The following is a 19,015-nucleotide window of genomic DNA, read 5'->3' as shown; positions in this document are numbered from 1 at the left end:
GTTGTATTTTGATTGAGTCATTACCTCCTGTTTTATGTATAAATATAAATGAATTCAGACATTCCCACCATTCTTCAGCCTAACAGCAATTTTACTGCTCTCCTTTTCTAACCTGTAATTTAACATATATTGCATTTGTGAATCCTCTAAGTTCTTCTTCAAAATGGAAATGTATTTTCTATTGCTCAGAACTTCTGCTGTGAGTCTGTGTCCTTCGTTGTCTGACAAACACTTGTAACACTGCTTCCTGCGGTTGGTTTATTTAAGAGCAGTGTGAGTGCACAGTAAAAGCACTATATTCTGCTGTGTATCAATGTGTCATACGTATGTATAATTGAATAGTTTGTTGTGCACTGAAAAATGTGAGGGAATGATATAACACAAGCCCCAGGAGAAAAGGATGTTACGTTTGATAACAGTAAACGCTTTCAACTTTTATTATTTTAGCAACGTAATAAATGATTACCTTTACCTAAACAGTTAACCTTTATACATCCAAATAGTTTGATAGAGAACGAATTCTGAAACTTTTGAGTAAAAATTCTTGAATGTTACATTTACTGTGGTGCAGTTACAGTAAAAGTAAATTAAGTCGCTTATAGGCACTGCATAGTTTTTGTTGAAGGTTTTCTTTTCGTGCAAAATAATCACTGAATGCTTTAATTAGAATCCTTGTTTACAGGTTTGAGTTGCTCCTTGAGGCCTCACATAATAATACTATTTAATTACTAACTACTAAGTTTTATTTCTCCCGACAGAGCAGTGTCATGTTCATGCTGAACTCTGTTTGTGTTTGTGTGGACCAGTCTGTTATTGTAATGTTGTTAGTCCCTTTGTATCGGAAAGAAATGAAGTTTTGATTGATTGATTTATTTGTTGTACATTATGTTATCATGTGATGTGTTAGGGAAGAAGGCCAAATGATGCTCCACAAAGCCATAGACCTGTGTTTGTATCAGTAATAGTGTCTTCTCTGCTTGACTCATACACGTTTATGGTTTTACAGACAGAAGAAGACTACATCCCATATCCCAGTGTTCATGAGGTATGTCCTGAATTTTTCAACCTGATTAGACAACATTGGCTTTCAAAATAAAGTGTATCTTGGTGATTTACTGTCGTGCTCTGCAGGTGCTGGGCCGCTGCAGTCCCTTCCCGCTCATCCTGCTGCCACAGTTTGGAGGTTACTGGATCGAGGGCACCAATCATGAGCCAAAAGACCCCCCTGAGGCAGAGCAGCCCCCCTGCCCCACCTCACACGTCAAACTGGAGACCAACAGTCTCGCCAAAATCTACAGGAAGCAGTTTATGGGAAAGGTATGCATAACGGGAGGAATTTGTCACATTTCTCATTCTGAAATTAAATAAATTAAATAAAATACACATTTGTATACACAGTCTGACCCAATCACCAAAATGAAATGAATTTGCAGCAGTGTTAAAAGACACACAATACACATGCAATACAGTACAATAATAAACTATATCACATTATAGCTCATGCTGAGAGAAAAACATTTCATTAAAAAAGGCAACAATACTCAGCAAAGAAGTAAGACAAATCAAACATATTGCACATCCAGAGCCTGATCTTTAAAATTCTTACAGCCTATTTACGTATATGTTTCACCAGTCTGTTGATCTGTTGATTTTTTTGCTGGGATTTTAATGAAGTTTTATTTTTAGAAGTGAATATTGATTTCACAGTTCAGACTTTAAACATGTCCTGGAGCATTAACATAGAATACCTTTAAGAACATGTTTGCAGTGGGGTTAAGCAGGTGGGACGCCAATTACCAAAATAACAGCAGTCTTTAAATGTGTCTGTAATCTTGCCATGCTACTGTTTTTGTCCCTCCCTCTTGTACTGTAAGTAGCAGGTGTCACAGTTTTTTATTAAGCTTCACGTCTGCTCATCTGCCGCAGGAGCACTTTAATTACTACACAGTGGACGCCGCTCTGGGCCACTTGGTCTTTTCCATGAAGTATGATGTCATTGGGGATCAGGAGCATCTGCGGCTTATGCTACGGTACACAAGTTTCCATTTCCTTTATCTGTAACCTGTTTGCTTTCCTGTTTGTGGTTATCGTGCCCGGTGAAGCTGGGAATTCAATGATGTGCTGCCAGTTTGATTATTGACAAGAGGCGCTGGTACGTCCCTCACGCAACTGATAGCCTTTCTCATAATCGCTATCCTCAATTAAACGTCTGACTGCAGCTGATACGATCGGAGCTGCTGATTACAGAACTGGGCCAGGTTAGGCCTCCCCGAAGGAAAGTGTGTCGTCATGCTTTGTGAATCATCATGTTTTACTGCGGGACACCTATGTGACTCAGCCAGTTTAAGTGTTACCCTGAGCAGGGGTTTTACAACCACTGGCAGGTCAAGTGGTATTCTCCCATAGCACCTACACTTTACGTAGGTGGAATATATCAGGCAGCGATTGGAAATGTTTTAATGGGAGAAATTGGGTCGATTTGATTTGGATTTAACAGAAAAACTATTGGTAACTCAAGGCAACCGCTGTTGTGATTTTGGACATTACGAAAATACATTGAATTTAATTGAACTCTGATATGTATTGTGTATTGCAGATTGTTGGTAATCAATGGTGGAAGAAGTACTACATTTTCTTACTTAAGTAATATTTTCCGGACTATAAGTTGCTCCGGAGTATAAGTCGCCAAAAAATGAAAAATAGAGACCACTGAAAGGTAGAGATGTACTTTAGAGACGAGTAAACAGTAATCACATTTGAGATCTATAAAAGCATTGAATATTGATCTTGATAAGGAATTTTACCGATATTCAGTCTTCAGAAGTGACTCAATTTATGACTTAATATTCCTGGTAATTTTTATATTCCGTTTGCTCAAAGCCAGGACATGATCTCCAGCCTTTAGCCAGCTTGCCTCACTCAAGTCTTAAAGCTATGGAGAGAAAAATAACACTATTGTGTTCTATTTAAAACTCTTTTCTACTCTGGAATAAATACACATCAATAATACTGCAGCGCTCTCTTGGTAGAAGTGCTACTCATTTGCGTTGCACAGCCTCCCACTACTATTGTCCAAAATATAACTGTTTATTTCACACCTGTTTTACTCACCCATTACTCAACATCCCGTGAATAATTTGATCCTCAAAATATCCTCTTCACTTTTTCATGGCTGAAATCTCTCTCTATTCAAGTTGCTCTTAGGTGGGGAGGTGTTAAACAAAGTAATTTCCTGCACCCACCATGTTATTCACAGAGATGTCTTCCGCTGATGGGGCACCGTCCACAGTCACTTTGGCTCATGTTCTTTGTGACTGACTCACTCCAGTTCTATTTAAAACCAGTCGATGAAGTCATCATATTCTGTTCTAATAGATGCTTTAAATAAAACATATACAACATTCTGTCATTTGAATGCTGTTAGAAAAAGGAGGACAGAGCCAATGTAGATGAACAACAGTTGATGTGTAATAGCCCTGATTCAGGACCACATTAGCATACGCTTCTACTTGCAGACATTTGTGGCATTGCATTTTGAATGTTAATAAAAGACCCAAGCTAAACATTTGTCAATAGGACATTTACTTGTGTTGGGAGTTTTCAACATTGACTTTTTGTTCAAAGTAAATGGACTTAAAATGGATGTAAACATGCTCATCTAAATTTAAGTCAGAACGTTGGCTCTGTCGATGATTTAATTGGCTCAAATAGGCTTTAATCAAATGCAAATGAGCTGTAGAATAATACAGGCCTACTTGCATCTCTACAGGCGCTTTATTACTTTTACGTTTCACATTTAGCACCACTGGATTGTGTTTCTTTCTAAACAATGATGCTCACCATCTGTGCCAGTGCATATCATGTATATCAAGTCTGCAGCGATCACTATTACATGGTAATTGCAAACTCAAGTGGTTCTGGATGTTTGCTGATCAATAGCTATTTTGAGATCAGACATTTGATGCGGTAGTTTGCATGTATCAAATCATGTTTCAGAATTATACAATTTTTGTGTACGGTATTTAGATTAAGTTTACTGATGTTTTTTATTCTTTGTCTTTCAGCACAAGGCAAAAAACCTACCACGATGTGATCCCTATTTCTTGCCTTACTGAGTTCCCCAATGTCGTTCAGATGGCCAAGGTAGGCTGCAATTATCACACAATCGCTTCCTTCCATTCTGTGCAATTAGACCAGCCAAGACTGAGCGTGCTATTTTTTCTCACAGCTTATTTGTGAAGAGGTTAATGTGGACCGCTTTTACCCCGTTCTCTATCCAAAGGTACTTTCTATTCACTGTTTGCAGCTGTCTCCAACTGCTTGCTCTCGTCTCAATGAGGGTGTATTTCACATTGTTTTGCAGGCATCAAGGCTTATTGTTACGTTTGATGAGCATGTGATCAGCAACAACTTTAAGTTTGGAGTGATTTATCAAAAGTTTGGACAAGTGAGTGGTGCATTACATAAAGTCCTCACTAAACACTGCAAGGTTTACGAGTTTGACTTTGAATGGAACAATGAATCTTAGTGCAACTTTCAAACAAGCACAAATATATTTTTTATGATCACAAACCTGGTTAAATGGAATTGTTGTCAGAAAAAGGTCAAAAAGTTGGCATCTGAGAGAATGCCCACTAACGGACCTCTGTGGGGAAAGCAATGCATTCATTTTAATAAAACGAAAAGCAAAAGCAATAAGGAGAGAAATAAAGTGGTTGAATGGCTCAACTCGTAACCTTTCCAGCAAGATAAATGTTCATGATTTTTGTGAGTTCACAAACTCTTGAGAATCCATCTTGGAGTAAACGGTCCAATCACATTGCATTTAGTGCAGCAGAGCGATACTTGTGCTATATTTTTACATCTACAGAACAATCTGTTCACTTTTAGGTGGTAACTCCATGTCAACACCTTGTTCACTATATCTATCAAATGTGCAAATCACTACACATTTAATCAGATAATTGAAATAGTGCATATTGCTTAAAGTCTTAAAATGTAAAATTGCATATTTGACGTTAAACTAACTATTACTTTTAAATTTCACCTTGTATTCTGTATTTATTGAGCTTGTGTTGCTTTTTTGCATAGACAACAGAGGAAGAGCTGTTTGGCAACATGAATGAGAGCCCAGCCTTTGTAGAATTCCTGGAGTTTCTAGGACACAAGATTGAGCTTCATGACTTTAAAGGGTTTGTACACTTTTCAAATCTTTCGTCCGTCCTGTCCAACACTGACCATCAGTCACTGTATTGAGCCGAGCTGCCCCTTTGAACTGGCCCCTTAAAGCGTTTTGAAGCGGCAGGATTTGTGAGCCGCAGACTTACTGATTAAGCAGGCTGAAGAAGAGCCCTTGACATTTGTTAAGAGATGAATGAGTGTGCTTGAAAATGCATGTTTGTCCCATTTTATAACCACACTTGTGCATTTAGTTGTTGCATTAAAATAGTTTGTGTCAATTGCTAATGATCTTTTTTATTGCACAATTTAGTACAATTAGAAGATTAGGTATTACATGTGTTTAATGCCACAGCTTGAACCATTGTCATCGCACTAATAGCATTAATGTGCCAGAATTAGTGTTGGCACAATACAAACAATACAAACAATTCACACTCGATTTGGAAACTAAAGAAAAAACGTTACAATCGATTCCATTTTTGATGCTACAACATTAAGAAAAAAACACACACAACTTTGTGACACAATATGTCTTTTCAACAGAGAGTAATAGAAGTTTATTTCATTTTCCCATGTGGTCATGCTATTTCTGAAAAAGATCACGGCTGTTTATTGATCTTGTTTACTGATCTTGTTTTGACACTCAAATAGTGTTTTCTATCAAATACTGTCTGGGTTTTGGAACGCTTTTGGGATTGAATAAAATATAATCTACGCCGAGATCATTTTTTTATACCCAAATCTAAAATTACACCCACTTTTCATTCTTCGATAAATGTAATCACAGCAGTTCTGAAGAAGTTAAACAGCCGAAACATGTGAAATGGATTGAATTACTTAAGTAAGTCTGTGGATATAAAACAACAAAATGAACATTGCTGGAGTAAATATAATCTTGACGTCGGAACACTTTCACCAATCGTTATACAACACTTTATATATATTATTATTTATAGGTTTTCTGTCTGTTGTTGTCCCGCAGGTTTCGAGGTGGGCTGGATGTCGCACACGGACAAACAGGGACTGAGTCGGTCTACACAAATTTTCACAACAAAGAGATTATGTTCCATGTGTCCACCAAGCTGCCTTACACAGAAGGAGACTCGCAGCAGGTACAGCACCACAGCGACATGTCTTTGAGTGCTTGTCATGTTTACTAATGCCTGCTGGCTAAACACCTGTCATTACACACACAATGTACCTGTGCGCAATGAAAGTGTCTTTAAATCAAGTATCAGTGGTTGATCATTTGCCTTCTCTGAAAACATTACTTATAGCAAATTAAGTAGATGTTTACAAGACACATTTTTATGCCAAGGACGCTGGTTACAAGCGAATAAAAATCAATTCCTCTCCCTTTATGCTTTCAAAATTGTGCAGTTTGACATTCATAACCGCAGTAACCTGTGCAGACAGCCCATATTGCCGAGCATGAGGAGAAAGGCAGGACATACAGTGAATTACGCCCCCACATAAGATGATTCACATGGCAACTCATCTGCCGGCACCATAATAACAATGCGCGGTGCTAAACCATTAGCCCGTTAGCAGATGTCAAGTGTCTCGCCCCGGCCATGTACTCGTGTCTGTTTAGAATGTACAAATGTTATCAGCGACAGAGAGGCACTTGTCTACAGAGTGTGCATGAGGAAAATACTGAGATGTCTGCAAAGATAAAGCATAGAAAAGAGCCTACAATATATTCAAGTATGAGGCTATGGCTACGTGTGTCGAGTTGAATCAAGAGGCATGTTTGCTCTTTTATCTTCCTTAAAAGTAGAAAGGTTTACTTATCAAAGTCTTTCAACAGTGAAAGCAAAAGTGTTACTGCGTCTACATCAACACCTTAGTGTGTGTAAGAAACATAACCATGGCTTGTACAATGACAAAATTAACTTAAAGAGTACAAAATATGTCAATCATGGAGAGCCCTATTCAGTTCCAATGATTGTATTTGAAAGAATTACAACTTCAGCAATCAAACTTCAAAGATGCACTGTATCTTCTCTGCCATTTGATTGCCTTTTTGGAGATGTTATTGTTTTGCCTGGAATAGGGCTGCAAGATTAATCACAATCAAATCACAATTTCAATCGGTGCAATTAGCAAATTGTAAAGGCTGCAGTTTATGAAGCACCATAATCCCCTCCTCAAACGAAGTAAATATCCTGGGTTATTCTGCATAACCCTGTAGTTTACATCTGAAATAAAGTACGCTGTTTTTCAGTTCGTCTTTCAGTGTTTGTCGAGTCTCCTGGAAGCAATTAAAATGTAAACTTTTAACAGAATTGTATTATTTAAACACTAATCGGAAATCTAATCGCAATTTGATATTTTCCCCAAATCATTCAGCTCTAGCCTTGAATGTTCCACAGTATGGCATTCATGGAGGAAAACAAGGCCAAGTTACACGATACAAGAATGCGTGTTTTCCAAGATATTTTCTATAGCAATATAAACAATGTAATTGATTCAATGCAATATGGGTAAGTTTAATGCAATACTGTGGAATATTCCAGCCAAAGCAATAACATCTCCATAGAGACAAGCACCAGAGAAAAAAAGCTTACTGTACCTTTAAGGCAAACAAGGGACATAACTTTCACACACTGTAATGATTCACAACAAGTTCACAATGTTGATTCTGACATTAGACACTCACTGCAAATATTTGCTGCACTGACTAAGTACACAGTTATTCCACTGTCAAGATGGTTTACTGTTATAGGAGACAGTGTAAAGAGTGTGTTTCTTTGGAGGAATATATATCACAAAGGGGCAGTGAATATGCCGTATTGATGATGAGTGCCGCGCCCTTCTGTACGTTTTGTTGACACACTGCAGGTCACTTTATCTTTATGAGAATGTACAATTGAATGATTGATACTCTATGAAAACATACATTTGCTTAGTCAGACATATTTAAATTTGATAGATCAATTTAGTTTCAATACAAAATTACTTTAACACCATATGCAGCGATCATAATCTCACTGATTGTGCAAGTCCATATTCAATAGCAAGAAAACAATGCTCTCATTTACAAAACAAATCCATTAAGATATTTCACAGTTTTAAGAATAATTGCATTTTTAATTTGACGGTTTCGACAAAAGAAAACGCAGAGCGGGCGTATTATAAATCACTATCTTCATTAGCAACATTTCACTTGACTTGATTTTGATGCTGTACATTTAAGCGTAAAGCAGCTTTTAGTTGCTCTCATCTAAGAAGAGCAGAACATATTTGCAAATTATTGTTTTGTTTTGTAGTGTTATGGATTTCTGTACAAACTCCAAATGCTGTTGACACAAAAACAGACAAACAAGATTTAAGGCCTTTTCTTAAAAGAGGACATAGCCCTGCTGGAGCCGTGTCCACAACTCCGCTGGGACAATTTGATTCACAGTCAATACTTCAGCGTGAGCCTGGAGGTGATTGTGATTGGACTGTGTTATCCAGAGTTTGAAGTGCTGTTTCACTCTTGATGTGTGCCTTTCAGCTGCAGAGGAAGAGACACATAGGCAACGACATAGTGGCCATCATGTTCCAGGAAGAAAACACGCCGTTTGTACCCGACATGATCCAGTCCAACTTCCTCCACGCCTATGTGGTGGTGCAGGTGGAGAACGCTTGCACGGAGAACATCATGTACAAAGTGCGTTAGAGGATGTACTCAATAAATCACCTGTATCCTACTGATAAAAAATATTCATGCTTTAAAACACAATACCAGGAAGGCTCTGGAAATAATACAAGTTGACAGTTTAATTTTTTTTATTAAGGGAAGAGTTTTACACTTGTTCAAAGATACAGTAGGAGCTGTCGTTTCGTACACAGAGAAGTAAGAGGAAGAGTTTTGTTAATATTTTTGAGTTGATATGATTAAATATCTTTAGATGAGGATGAGCCACACAAGATTATTTTAATCATACATATTAATATAGTATTAAGATATGACAATGTTTCTATAAATATCATTATATCAATTTAGATTTTGTACTCTGTGCTTGGATTCTTTTTTTGTGTGTGCAAGATACACAGTTCTATGTTCTTGATGAAGTTTATAAATTGTAATATATTTGACACAATGCCTGTACTCATCTTTATATAGTTAAATAGATAAGTGTGCCAATGACTATTTTGATTATTACCAATCCAATCATTAGGATCACGACACTATGGTTTTCATGGCAACCCCAAACCTGGAAAATGTGTGAAGGTTTTGTACTAGAAAGAATCTGGAATAAAACCTATGTGAAATAAGCATGTATATCGTGACTAAAACAAATGTCTTGTTTTTGTAATGCATTAAGTCAGACATTTTTCTTCTAGGTGTCTGTAACAGCAAGAGACGACGTACCTTTCTTTGGCCCTGCTCTGCCCGACCCTGCCATATTTAAAAAGGTCAGGACCCACACAAATACTCAAGTGCGCCTCTTGACAAGCCAACGTCACAGATTAAATCTCTCTTTTCCCTGTTTTTTCTTTCTTTCTTCAGGGCCCAGAATTTCGTGAATTTCTTTTCACTAAACTCATTAATGCAGAGTATGCCTGCTACAAGGCTGAGAAGTTCGCCATGCTGGAGGTGAGCGTGACGGAGGAGATGTTTGTGCTGTGTCAGGCTAGGGGCTGTGTCCTACAGGATGGTGCTCTGTCATGCTTTGCATTTTTAAAATGGTTTCTATACATACAAGTTTAATGCGTTGGGGGAAAATGAAAAATGAGAGCCTTCACACGTTACAGGGGCCATCCATCCATCCGTTTTCTGCCGCTTTATCCGGGGCCGGGTTGCGGGGGCAGCAGTCTGAGCAGGGACTCCCAGACTTCCCTCTCCCCAGACACTTCCTCCAACTCCTCCGGGGGGATCCCGAGGCGTTCCCAGGCCAGCCGGGAGACATAATCCCTCCAGCGTGTCCTGGGTCTTCCCCGGGGCCTCTTCCCGGTGGGACATGCCTGAAACACCTCCCGAGGGAGGCGCCCAGGAGGCATCCGGAACAGATGCCCGAGCCACCTCAGCTGGCTCCTCTCGACGTGGAGGAGCAGCGGCTCTACTCCGAGCTCCCCCCGTGTGGCCGAGCTCCTCACCTTATCTCTAAGGGAGCGCCCAGCCACAAGGCGGAGGAAACTCATTTCGACCGCTTGTATCCGCGATCTTGTTCTTTCGGTCACTACCCAAAGTTCATGACCATAGGTGAGGTCAGAACGTAGACCGACCGGTAAATAGAGAGCTTTGCCTTTCTACTCAGCTCCCTCTTTACCACAACGGTCAAATGCAGCGACTGCATCACTGCAGCCGCTGCACCGATCCGCCTGTCGAGCTCACGCTCCATCCTTCCCTCGCTCGTGAACAAGACCCCGAGATACTTGAACTCCTCCACTTGGGGCAAGGACACCCCACCCACCTGGAGAGGGCAAGCCACCTTTTTCCAGTCGAGAATCATGGCCTCGGATTTGGAGGTGCTGATTCTCATCCCAGCCGCTTCACACTCGGCTGCAAACCGTCCCAGTGCATGTTGCAGGTCCGGGTTTGATGGAGCCATCAGGACAACATTGTCTGCAAACAGCAGAGATGAGATCCTGTGGTCCCCAAACCGGACACCCTCCGACCCCTGACTGCGCCTAGAAATTCTGTCCATAAAAATTATGAACAGAACCGGTGACAAAGGGCAGCCCTGGCGGAGTCCAACATGCACTGGGAACAGGTCTGACTTACTGCCGGCAATGTGAACACAGCTCCTGCTCCGGTCATACAGGGACCGGACAGCCCTGAGCAAAGGGCCCCGGACCCCGTACTCCCGGAGCACCCCCCAAAGGACACCCCGAGGGACACGGTCGAAAGCCTTCTCCAGATCCACAAAGCACATGTGGACTGGTTGGGCAAACTCCCATGAACCCTCGAGCACCCGATGGAGGGTATAGAGCTGGTCCAGTGTTCCACGACCGGGACGAAAACCACTCTGCTCCTCCTGAATCCGAGGTTCGACTATCGGTCGGATTCTCCTCTCCAGTACCTTGGAATAGACCTTACCCGGGAGGCTGAGGAGTGTGATCCCTCTGTAGTTGGAACACACCCTCCGGTCCCCCTTCTTGAACAGAGGGACCACCACCCCGGTCTGCCAGTCCAGAGGCACGGTCCCCGAACGCCACGCGATGTTGCAGAGACGTGTCAACCAAGACAGTCCTACAACATCCAGATACTTTAGGTACTCAGGGCGGATCTCATCCACCCCCGGAGCCCTGCCACCGAGGAGTTTGCGAACAACCTCAGTGACTTCAGCTTGGGTGATGGATGAGCCAGCCTCCGAGTCCCCGGTCTCTACTTCCTCTTCGGAAGACGTGACTGAGGGATTAAGGAGATCCTCAAAGTATTCCTTCCACCGTCCGACGACATCCCCAGTCGAGGTCAGCAGGCCTCCACCCGCACCGTAAACGGTGTTGGTGAGGCACTGCTTCCCCTTCCTGAGGCGCCGGACGGTTTGCCAGAATTTCTTTGGGGCCGACTGATAGTCCTCCTCCATGGCCCCCCCGACAGGGGCCATGTTTATGGAATAACATAAAAAGGGGAATTTATTTTGGGCTGAAGCATATTAAGTACTCCTAGTTCAAAGTTTATACAAACAAAGTGACATTTTTGTCTTAATTCGTACTTTAATGATATAATATGTACCAGTGGTCATCGAGTGTTCCAGCCATATGTCAATCAAATAAAGCATCGTGCCAGCATTGAGTGTGACTGAGTGAATGCAACATGTGTGGTGTGGTGCTTTGAAAATCATGATTGTAAAGTGCTTTATCAGTATCATTGTCATTATTACACGTTGATGATGTTTCAGGAGCGCACACGGTCAGCTCTTCTGGAGACTCTGTATGAAGAGTTACACATAAACAGTCAGTCCATGATGGGACTGGGAGGAGACGAGGACAAGCTGGAGAACGGGGGTGGAGGAGGAGGAGGAGGAGGAGGAGGAGGAGGAGGAGGAGGCTTCTTCGAATCCTTTAAGGTACTGTCACTTTCTCGTCTTTCTATGCTATCTGTGTATTTCTGCTCTGCATGATGATGAAAACAGTATTTTTTTCTTTCCTGTCTTTTGGCTGGGATTCTGGGTATTCACACACCAGTAAACAAAGCATTTTACATCTGTATGTCAATGCAATAATCCATGGCATAGACCATATGCAAAACGATTGATTTTAATTTTAAGAAGTAAATGTATTTTTAGATTATTATTATTATTGCATTACATTGTGTTGACTTAAACTAGAATAAAAATAATGAGAAGAATTCAACTAAATATTTACCAAATAAACCAGAATAATTTTGTCATAAGAAAACTAAGACTAAAATGAGTGAAATATGAAAATGTAGAATTGTGTTGACTGTGGTGGTCTGAAGTGGTCCTGTTGGGCTGCTCTGTGCTGTCACTGGGAGCTGCGTGCGAGCGTGCATGCGAGCGTGAGAGTGGTGGAGCGTGGCCCAGCAGCGGAGGAGGCTGTAGCTGTGTGTCTGATGAATGCTTTAATGACTCCTCATTATGGAGCAAGAGATGTGCTGCGCCTTCTCCCCACGGGCTGCGTCTCCCTGTAGTGTCGCTCCTCCTCTGACTCACTCGCTCTGTCATCTCCTTGCACTTAAATATCAACATCTGAAAATCTGTGTCATTTGTTCTGCATGTTTTGATGTTTTCGTTCTTGTTCTCTCCATGTTGTATGCTGCAGTACACCATTTGTCCTCATCACATCTGCGTACTATTTCATAAAAATGTCTTTGTCAAGTCCTTTCGCTTTCTGCCTGCTCATGATGGTTTCGTTCATCGCATAGAGTTTGTTAGTTGGCTTTTTTTTTTGTTTAAATTTGATTATAGATTCAAATAAACATAGAATATAAACAACTAACTAACTAACTAACTAACTATCCCTAACGCAGTAAATTACAGTAGCTCTTATCTCATCGACATCTTGCACTGTGATGACATTCTGTTCGGTGTAAAAGTTCAGCATTGGTGGTGATGGCGTTGTGTAGTGTAGTTGTGTCATTACCTGTCATGGTGTGTGGGCTGCAGCACAACCTCATCCACGGGGGAACGATCTCACAACCTCCAGGACCTGTCTGTTTAAAGTTTATCACTGCAAACCTTCAGAAACCTTTGGGATCAATGTGGTGTCAGGCTAGTCTAGAAGGAGCCAGTTTTCAGGAGCTGGCCTTATGTTTACACAATTGAGCCTCAAATGACTTTATATCCCAGATAACTACATTCTGTTATTATTTTTTTTTAAGTAAGTAAGCAAGTAAGTAAAAAAGGTATTTGTGATCCTTACTTCAACTTACAATATATGTATGGTTGTTCTGGTATTGGCAAGTATCAGTTACTGGCCACAGCAAACCAAATATTGATAATCGGCTCAAAAAATCCATACCGGACCATCCATAACAATAAAAGTAGTTTCTTTAATATCACCATGGTCATATACTAGTCCTGTTATAGATCAAGACAAAAGCATTATGAATTTATTCAGGTCCAATTGTCCTATTTATGTGATTTCTTCTTCATTGATACTAGTAGTTTCATTACTAGTTTCAGCCTCAATGAACATCCCCAGTCCGTCACAGAGACAGTGGACTGACAGTGTCTCCTCATCTCTCTCTGCAGCGGGTCATCCGCAGCAGAAGCCAGTCTATGGACGCCATGGGCCTCAGTAACAAGAAGTCCCACACAGTCTCCACTAGTCACAGTGGCAGCTTTACCCATAATCCCGCAGAGAGCCCCAAAACCCCAGGCATTGTAAGTAGTTCTGTTTTGGTCCACGTGAAGTCCAATTGGCCATACATTTATTAGTCTGTGTCACTTCTTTTTATATCCAGAGGTGGGTAGAGTAGCTTAGGATTGCACTAAAGTGGAAGAACCGAATGTTCAAAATAATATTACTCAAGTTGTGGTCCAAGAATTTACTCAAGGGTGAAAAAATATTTGTGTGGATGTAAAATTTGGAAGTCAATGTTAAATTGGATGAAACATTAAACAAAGCACAAAATCTGGTATTTTCCAAGAATAAATAATGAAAATTGAAATTCAACTGTATCTGAAGGAGCTTTGCAAGAAACACAAATGTTTAAATCATTTAATATTGTCAACACAAGCCTTTGCCACTTCTAGACTTACTCCTAATTTGAAGAGGAACTAAAACTTTTACTCAAGTATGCATACTGTGACACTTTAAAATATAGAACTCATACAGGAAAACAATTTCTAAAAAATGTTAATGTAACTTAGTACTACCCACCTCGGTTAATATCTCAAGGCTCACTTTTATTCCAGTGTTCCAACGTAGATGCATAGATTTTTTAATTTGTTTTGCACATATAGGTCTTAGCCGCTTGACATATTAACTCCGTCATTCACACCTGCGTTTCCATTCATTCTCATCTCTTCAAATTGTATTCAGAGCATCACTGCATTAGCTGTACCGATAAAGGAGACTAAACTGTGTTTTTTATCAAGAGAAGTGCCCGTTGAATAGGAAGATGTTATTAATGAGTGCAAACATTTAATTTAAGTAAGCGAGCTGTTTGGCGACCCAGACTTCCTCTCTTCTGTCCTTTCTGCCCTGCCTGTGCTTCTGTTGTAACCTTTCTATGCTTCCTTTTGCATGTTTGATTGGCTGAAGAGTTTGCATGACTTAAGCTAAGAGAGTAAAAAGCCTTCTGCTGTGTTGCGTGGGGATCATTTACACTAATACACATTATTATATACAGGGTCTATGACAAAGCCCAGCATAAACTGCACATGTGGTCTTCAGAGGTACAATTCAAATAAGCGTTTTCAGGGTTTATGTCAGCTGTTGAAAGAAAAAACAATTGGGAAGAAAGAAATCAATGTTTGTATTAATAATAAAAGTGATGTGATCCCTCATTCGTCCAGGAGTGTTCCATTGAACACAAACAATCTGTGAATCGAGTTTGGGAACTCATTTGAAATCCTAAGCAAGGCAAGTTTATTTGTAGAGCACTTTTTTACACAAGGCGATTCAAAGTGCTTCACACAACAAGAAAAAAGGCATTAAACTCACAAAGACATGACAGAAATCACAAAACCTTAATTTCTATTACTTCAATTTAACAATTTTGCTGATATGAGTCATACATTTTGTCTGTGCTTAGTGATCCGTCAGATGGAAAACCAAATCTATTGAATCACACTGGCAGACACTCCAGACACTCTTTCCCATATTTATTTGACATTGCCAGCATGACAGGTGTCTCTGGGACATGATTGACCGTCCCTTGACGTCAGCGCGCTATCTGCCTCTGCACACGTCTGTGCTTGAGCGTATGTATCTTTTACGACGACTCTCTTGTCGACGCATCCACCTTATGTGTGGTGCTTTTGTATCTTTAACGACGGACCAAGGCCTTCGGCTGTTGCGCGCTTCCGCACAAGGTTTGATGGTAGGCGGCGTCTTGGAAATAACAGGAGGGTGGGCGTGAGTGTGGTGAGTGTGCGCATGTGCATTAAAAAAAAAGGGACTAACAGTCGCTTGAGTTCTTATCTCGGCAAAAAAAAAAAATCCTCTATTATTCCTTTAAAGAAGGATCTTTCTCCCTGCTTAGAATCTTTACCTCACTGTCTTCGATAGAGTGGTTTGTGGCTTTAAGATGAAGATGCACGGCACTCTGGGGTCCTGAATTAGCGTGTCTTCTGTGCCATAAAGCCTCTTGTGAAGTGACCCTTTAGTCTCTTCAATGTACCGCTCTTTACAACTTTACTCACTGCATTGGATAGAATACACTACATTGCTCTGTTTTTGTGTTGGCATCTTGGTGAACCAATTTTATCCTTTAAGTGTTGCCTGGTTTAAAATAAACAAGCACTGTCAGAGGAAAGGACGGAAAGCTACAGATAGAAGTATATCGGAATCCTCCACACACGGACCAATACCTGCTCTTTGGCTCTAACCACCCACTACAGCATAAGCTGGGAGTGATCAGAACTTTACAACACAGAGCCCAAGAGGTGCCCACCAGCTCAGAGGGCAAGAGGAAAGAGGAAAAACACGTCCGGAATGTTCTCTCAGCCTGTGGAAACCCCGCTTGGGCTCTCAGTGAAGAGGACCAAAAAGAAATGGCGTCTCTATCTCTTATGTCTCTGGACTGCTGTAAATAACAGTGTTATTATTATTAAGATTATAAGAGTTATTTCTAAGTTATCTGTTTTTATTATTGTACTTCTGTGCCTAATATGTGTTGCAACGCTGGCATTTTCCCATTGCCAGAAAAACGGCAAAGAATTTTTAGACAACACGAAATTCCTGTTTATTTTAAACCAGGCAGCACTTTTAGACAAAAACTTTCACCCTAAGGACAAGATGCCGACACAAAAACATTTCTATCCATTGCAGTGAAGAAAATTGTAAAGACCAGTACATAGGAGAGACTAAACAGCCATTTCACAATAGACTTTATCAGCACAGAAGACGTGCAAATTCAGGACCACAGAGCGCCGTGCATCTTCATCTTAAAGCCACAAACCACTCTATCGAAGACAGTGAGGTGAAGATTCAAAGCAGGAGAAGAGATGGTTTGAAAGAGGAGTTAAAGAGGAAATCTTTGTTGAAAAATTTGAAATGGAGGTTTAAGATTCAACCTTCTGGTCGTATAAGATAAGATAATCCTTTATTGTCCCACATGGGGAAATATATATTTCCCCATGTGGAACATATAATATATATATTATGTGTATATAATAGTACATATATATATATATTATATTTTATTTATATATATATATATATATATATATATATATATATATATATATATATATATATATTATATGTACATATAATATATATATATAATATGTATATAATAGTGTTTTGAAACCCTGGAAGGGGAGACGCCCAGGGTTTCAGATGGTAATCAGGTACTCAGGGAGGAGGGAGTGAACGTCAGGTTACAATAGGATGTAAATTGCCCATCTCAGGGCTGTTAAAAACAAACAGAGTAGGATATCAAGCCTGAGTTCCCAGACTCGATTCACTATTGAGAATGAATCTTGGATGAGAGTCGAAACGTTTTGTTTTTCTAAAAACAGACGATACAACTGAAATTTGTCTACAATAATAAAGGTGGAAATTTAGTTAAAGTTGTGAATGTCGTTTTGAAGGAATGCAAAATTTGAATATTGAGTTTATCGGGGGGGAAATGCAACCAAACATGCTGATTAAAAAGTTATCAAAAAAGGGTATAAGATGATATCTCTGTACGGTGAATAGTTTTACTGACATTTCATATTTGTTTGATAAGTAAACCTAAACTAATATGTTTAAAGACATATTTTAACCCATTTCTGTTGGATAGATATTATATTGTCTGATTGTCGTTTTCGTAATATTTCCGAAAATATCAAGATGATCTTTTTCTGTAATATCGCCCACCCCTTACTAATGTTGACTGGAAATCGCCACACACATCAGAAACATTGAACCTCTGCGTATTCTGCTAAAAGTATTGTTGATTTGAGTGACTTAACCTCATTCCTAAAGTTTTCAAGCGTGTGTTTCCTCCTATTCGGCTTGTCCTGTTCCCAATGCATCACCAAACGGACTTGTCTCCCGGAGGCTGACATACTCGCCACTTTTCCCTCTCTGTTATCTCTTCCGTAGCCTCCTGTGTTAGCCTGCAGCCTGCTCCCCCACTCCCCACTGAAGCTCCTCTCTGTCCCTTCAATGTCACGTCCAAACCCTCCAACCCTTTTGCACCTTGCTGTTTATTTCCATTGAGCTATGTGCATGAAATCTTATGATGTGTGTTTTTTTTTCTTTTTCTGCCCCCTCTCCACCCCTGGCCTTTTCTCAATCTATCGTCTCCTGCCTCTGCTCTTGCTTTCTCTCTTGTCTCATGTGGCTCAGTCATTGCTTGTCCCAGGCAAAAGCCCCAGTAAATACGGACGTCGAGGCAGTGCCATAGGGATAGGAACAATAGAAGAGGTTCTTGTATATTTTTTACCTTTTTAATGTTTCAAATGTTTTGCTCCCTGTTCTTATGTGAGACACCTGCTGATGCGTGCAGAAAAATGAAATGTTTTAGCTGAAACTTCATCCTGAATCCATTAAATTCACTAATTCACTATTCATTTTGGTTCTGTTAGACACAAGATTGTGGCTTTTGTTATGCTTTCAACAACAACCATATGTTAAATTGCTTAAAGTCAAAACACAAGAACAATGTCCAGAATGTACTTCAGGCCTGTAGTTTCTGAAATAGTCTCCAGTCAGCTGCGATAAGTGGTAAAAGACAAGACCATAGTGCGTCTATAGGAGCCAAGCATTCCAAAGTCCTCATTTTCACATATCATTTCTATCGTATATCCTGCTCTTTTTTCCTCAGGCCTTTTTCTCGTATTTTTCAGCAACTAGGCCTACTTACATAATAGAAAATGTTTAAAATCTTTCTGCTTCAAATTATCTCAAGCGTGATTCATTCCCAGCATCAAAAATGGCATTTAATCCTTGAACTGACAAAAAACTTTTCTTGCTAGAATTGCCTAAATAAATTATATTAATGAAGTACTATAAATCACATTAAAGCCTTTGATTGATTTGTATTTTGATCTTTAGTCAATGTATTTATCATGTCAACAGTGTGTAGTCCAGTTTTGATTTTCTTTTTTTTCCCATTCCAACATCAGTCATTGATCATTCCTGGAAAGAGCCCAACCAGGAAGAAGTCGGGTCCCTTCAGCTCGCGGCGCAGCAGTGCCATTGGCATCGAAAACATCCAGGAGGTCCAGGAGAGAAGGTCAGGGTGCAAAACTTTATGAGAAGCTAAAGACAG

The 19,015-nt window shown here is 40.2% G+C and overlaps 1 protein-coding gene across 4 annotated transcripts in view; it reads left to right on the top strand.

Moving 5' to 3' along the window:
- Nucleotides 1-19,015, top strand: part of rap1gapb (RAP1 GTPase activating protein b) — a 105,474-nt gene that overhangs the window by 82,020 nt on the left and 4,439 nt on the right. For 3 of the 4 annotated variants that reach the window (XM_072452219.1, XM_072452218.1, XM_072452220.1), the window contains 15 exons: nucleotides 1,007-1,045; nucleotides 1,132-1,317; nucleotides 1,927-2,030; nucleotides 4,065-4,143; nucleotides 4,229-4,282; nucleotides 4,364-4,447; nucleotides 5,092-5,192; nucleotides 6,164-6,293; nucleotides 8,684-8,839; nucleotides 9,517-9,588; nucleotides 9,683-9,769; nucleotides 12,018-12,185; nucleotides 13,833-13,964; nucleotides 18,091-18,168; nucleotides 18,870-18,979. In XM_072452219.1, the coding sequence (XP_072308320.1) occupies nucleotides 1,007-1,045; nucleotides 1,132-1,317; nucleotides 1,927-2,030; nucleotides 4,065-4,143; nucleotides 4,229-4,282; nucleotides 4,364-4,447; nucleotides 5,092-5,192; nucleotides 6,164-6,293; nucleotides 8,684-8,839; nucleotides 9,517-9,588; nucleotides 9,683-9,769; nucleotides 12,018-12,185; nucleotides 13,833-13,964; nucleotides 18,091-18,168; nucleotides 18,870-18,979 (1,580 nt within the window). Of the gene's footprint in view, nucleotides 1-994; nucleotides 1,046-1,131; nucleotides 1,318-1,926; nucleotides 2,031-4,064; nucleotides 4,144-4,228; nucleotides 4,283-4,363; nucleotides 4,448-5,091; nucleotides 5,193-6,163; nucleotides 6,294-8,683; nucleotides 8,840-9,516; nucleotides 9,589-9,682; nucleotides 9,770-12,017; nucleotides 12,186-13,832; nucleotides 13,965-18,090; nucleotides 18,169-18,869; nucleotides 18,980-19,015 lie in introns of those variants that run through there. The other variant, XM_072452221.1, reaches the window with a different exon arrangement.

This window comes from Eucyclogobius newberryi, unplaced genomic scaffold (genome assembly GCF_026437365.1).
Source record: "Eucyclogobius newberryi isolate DKJ021-1_F unplaced genomic scaffold, fEucNew1.0.hap1 SCAF_19, whole genome shotgun sequence".
NCBI lineage: Eukaryota > Metazoa > Chordata > Actinopteri > Gobiiformes > Gobiidae > Eucyclogobius > Eucyclogobius newberryi.
Note: the sequence above shows the minus strand (reverse complement) of the source record. Positions and strands in the feature narration are given on the sequence as shown.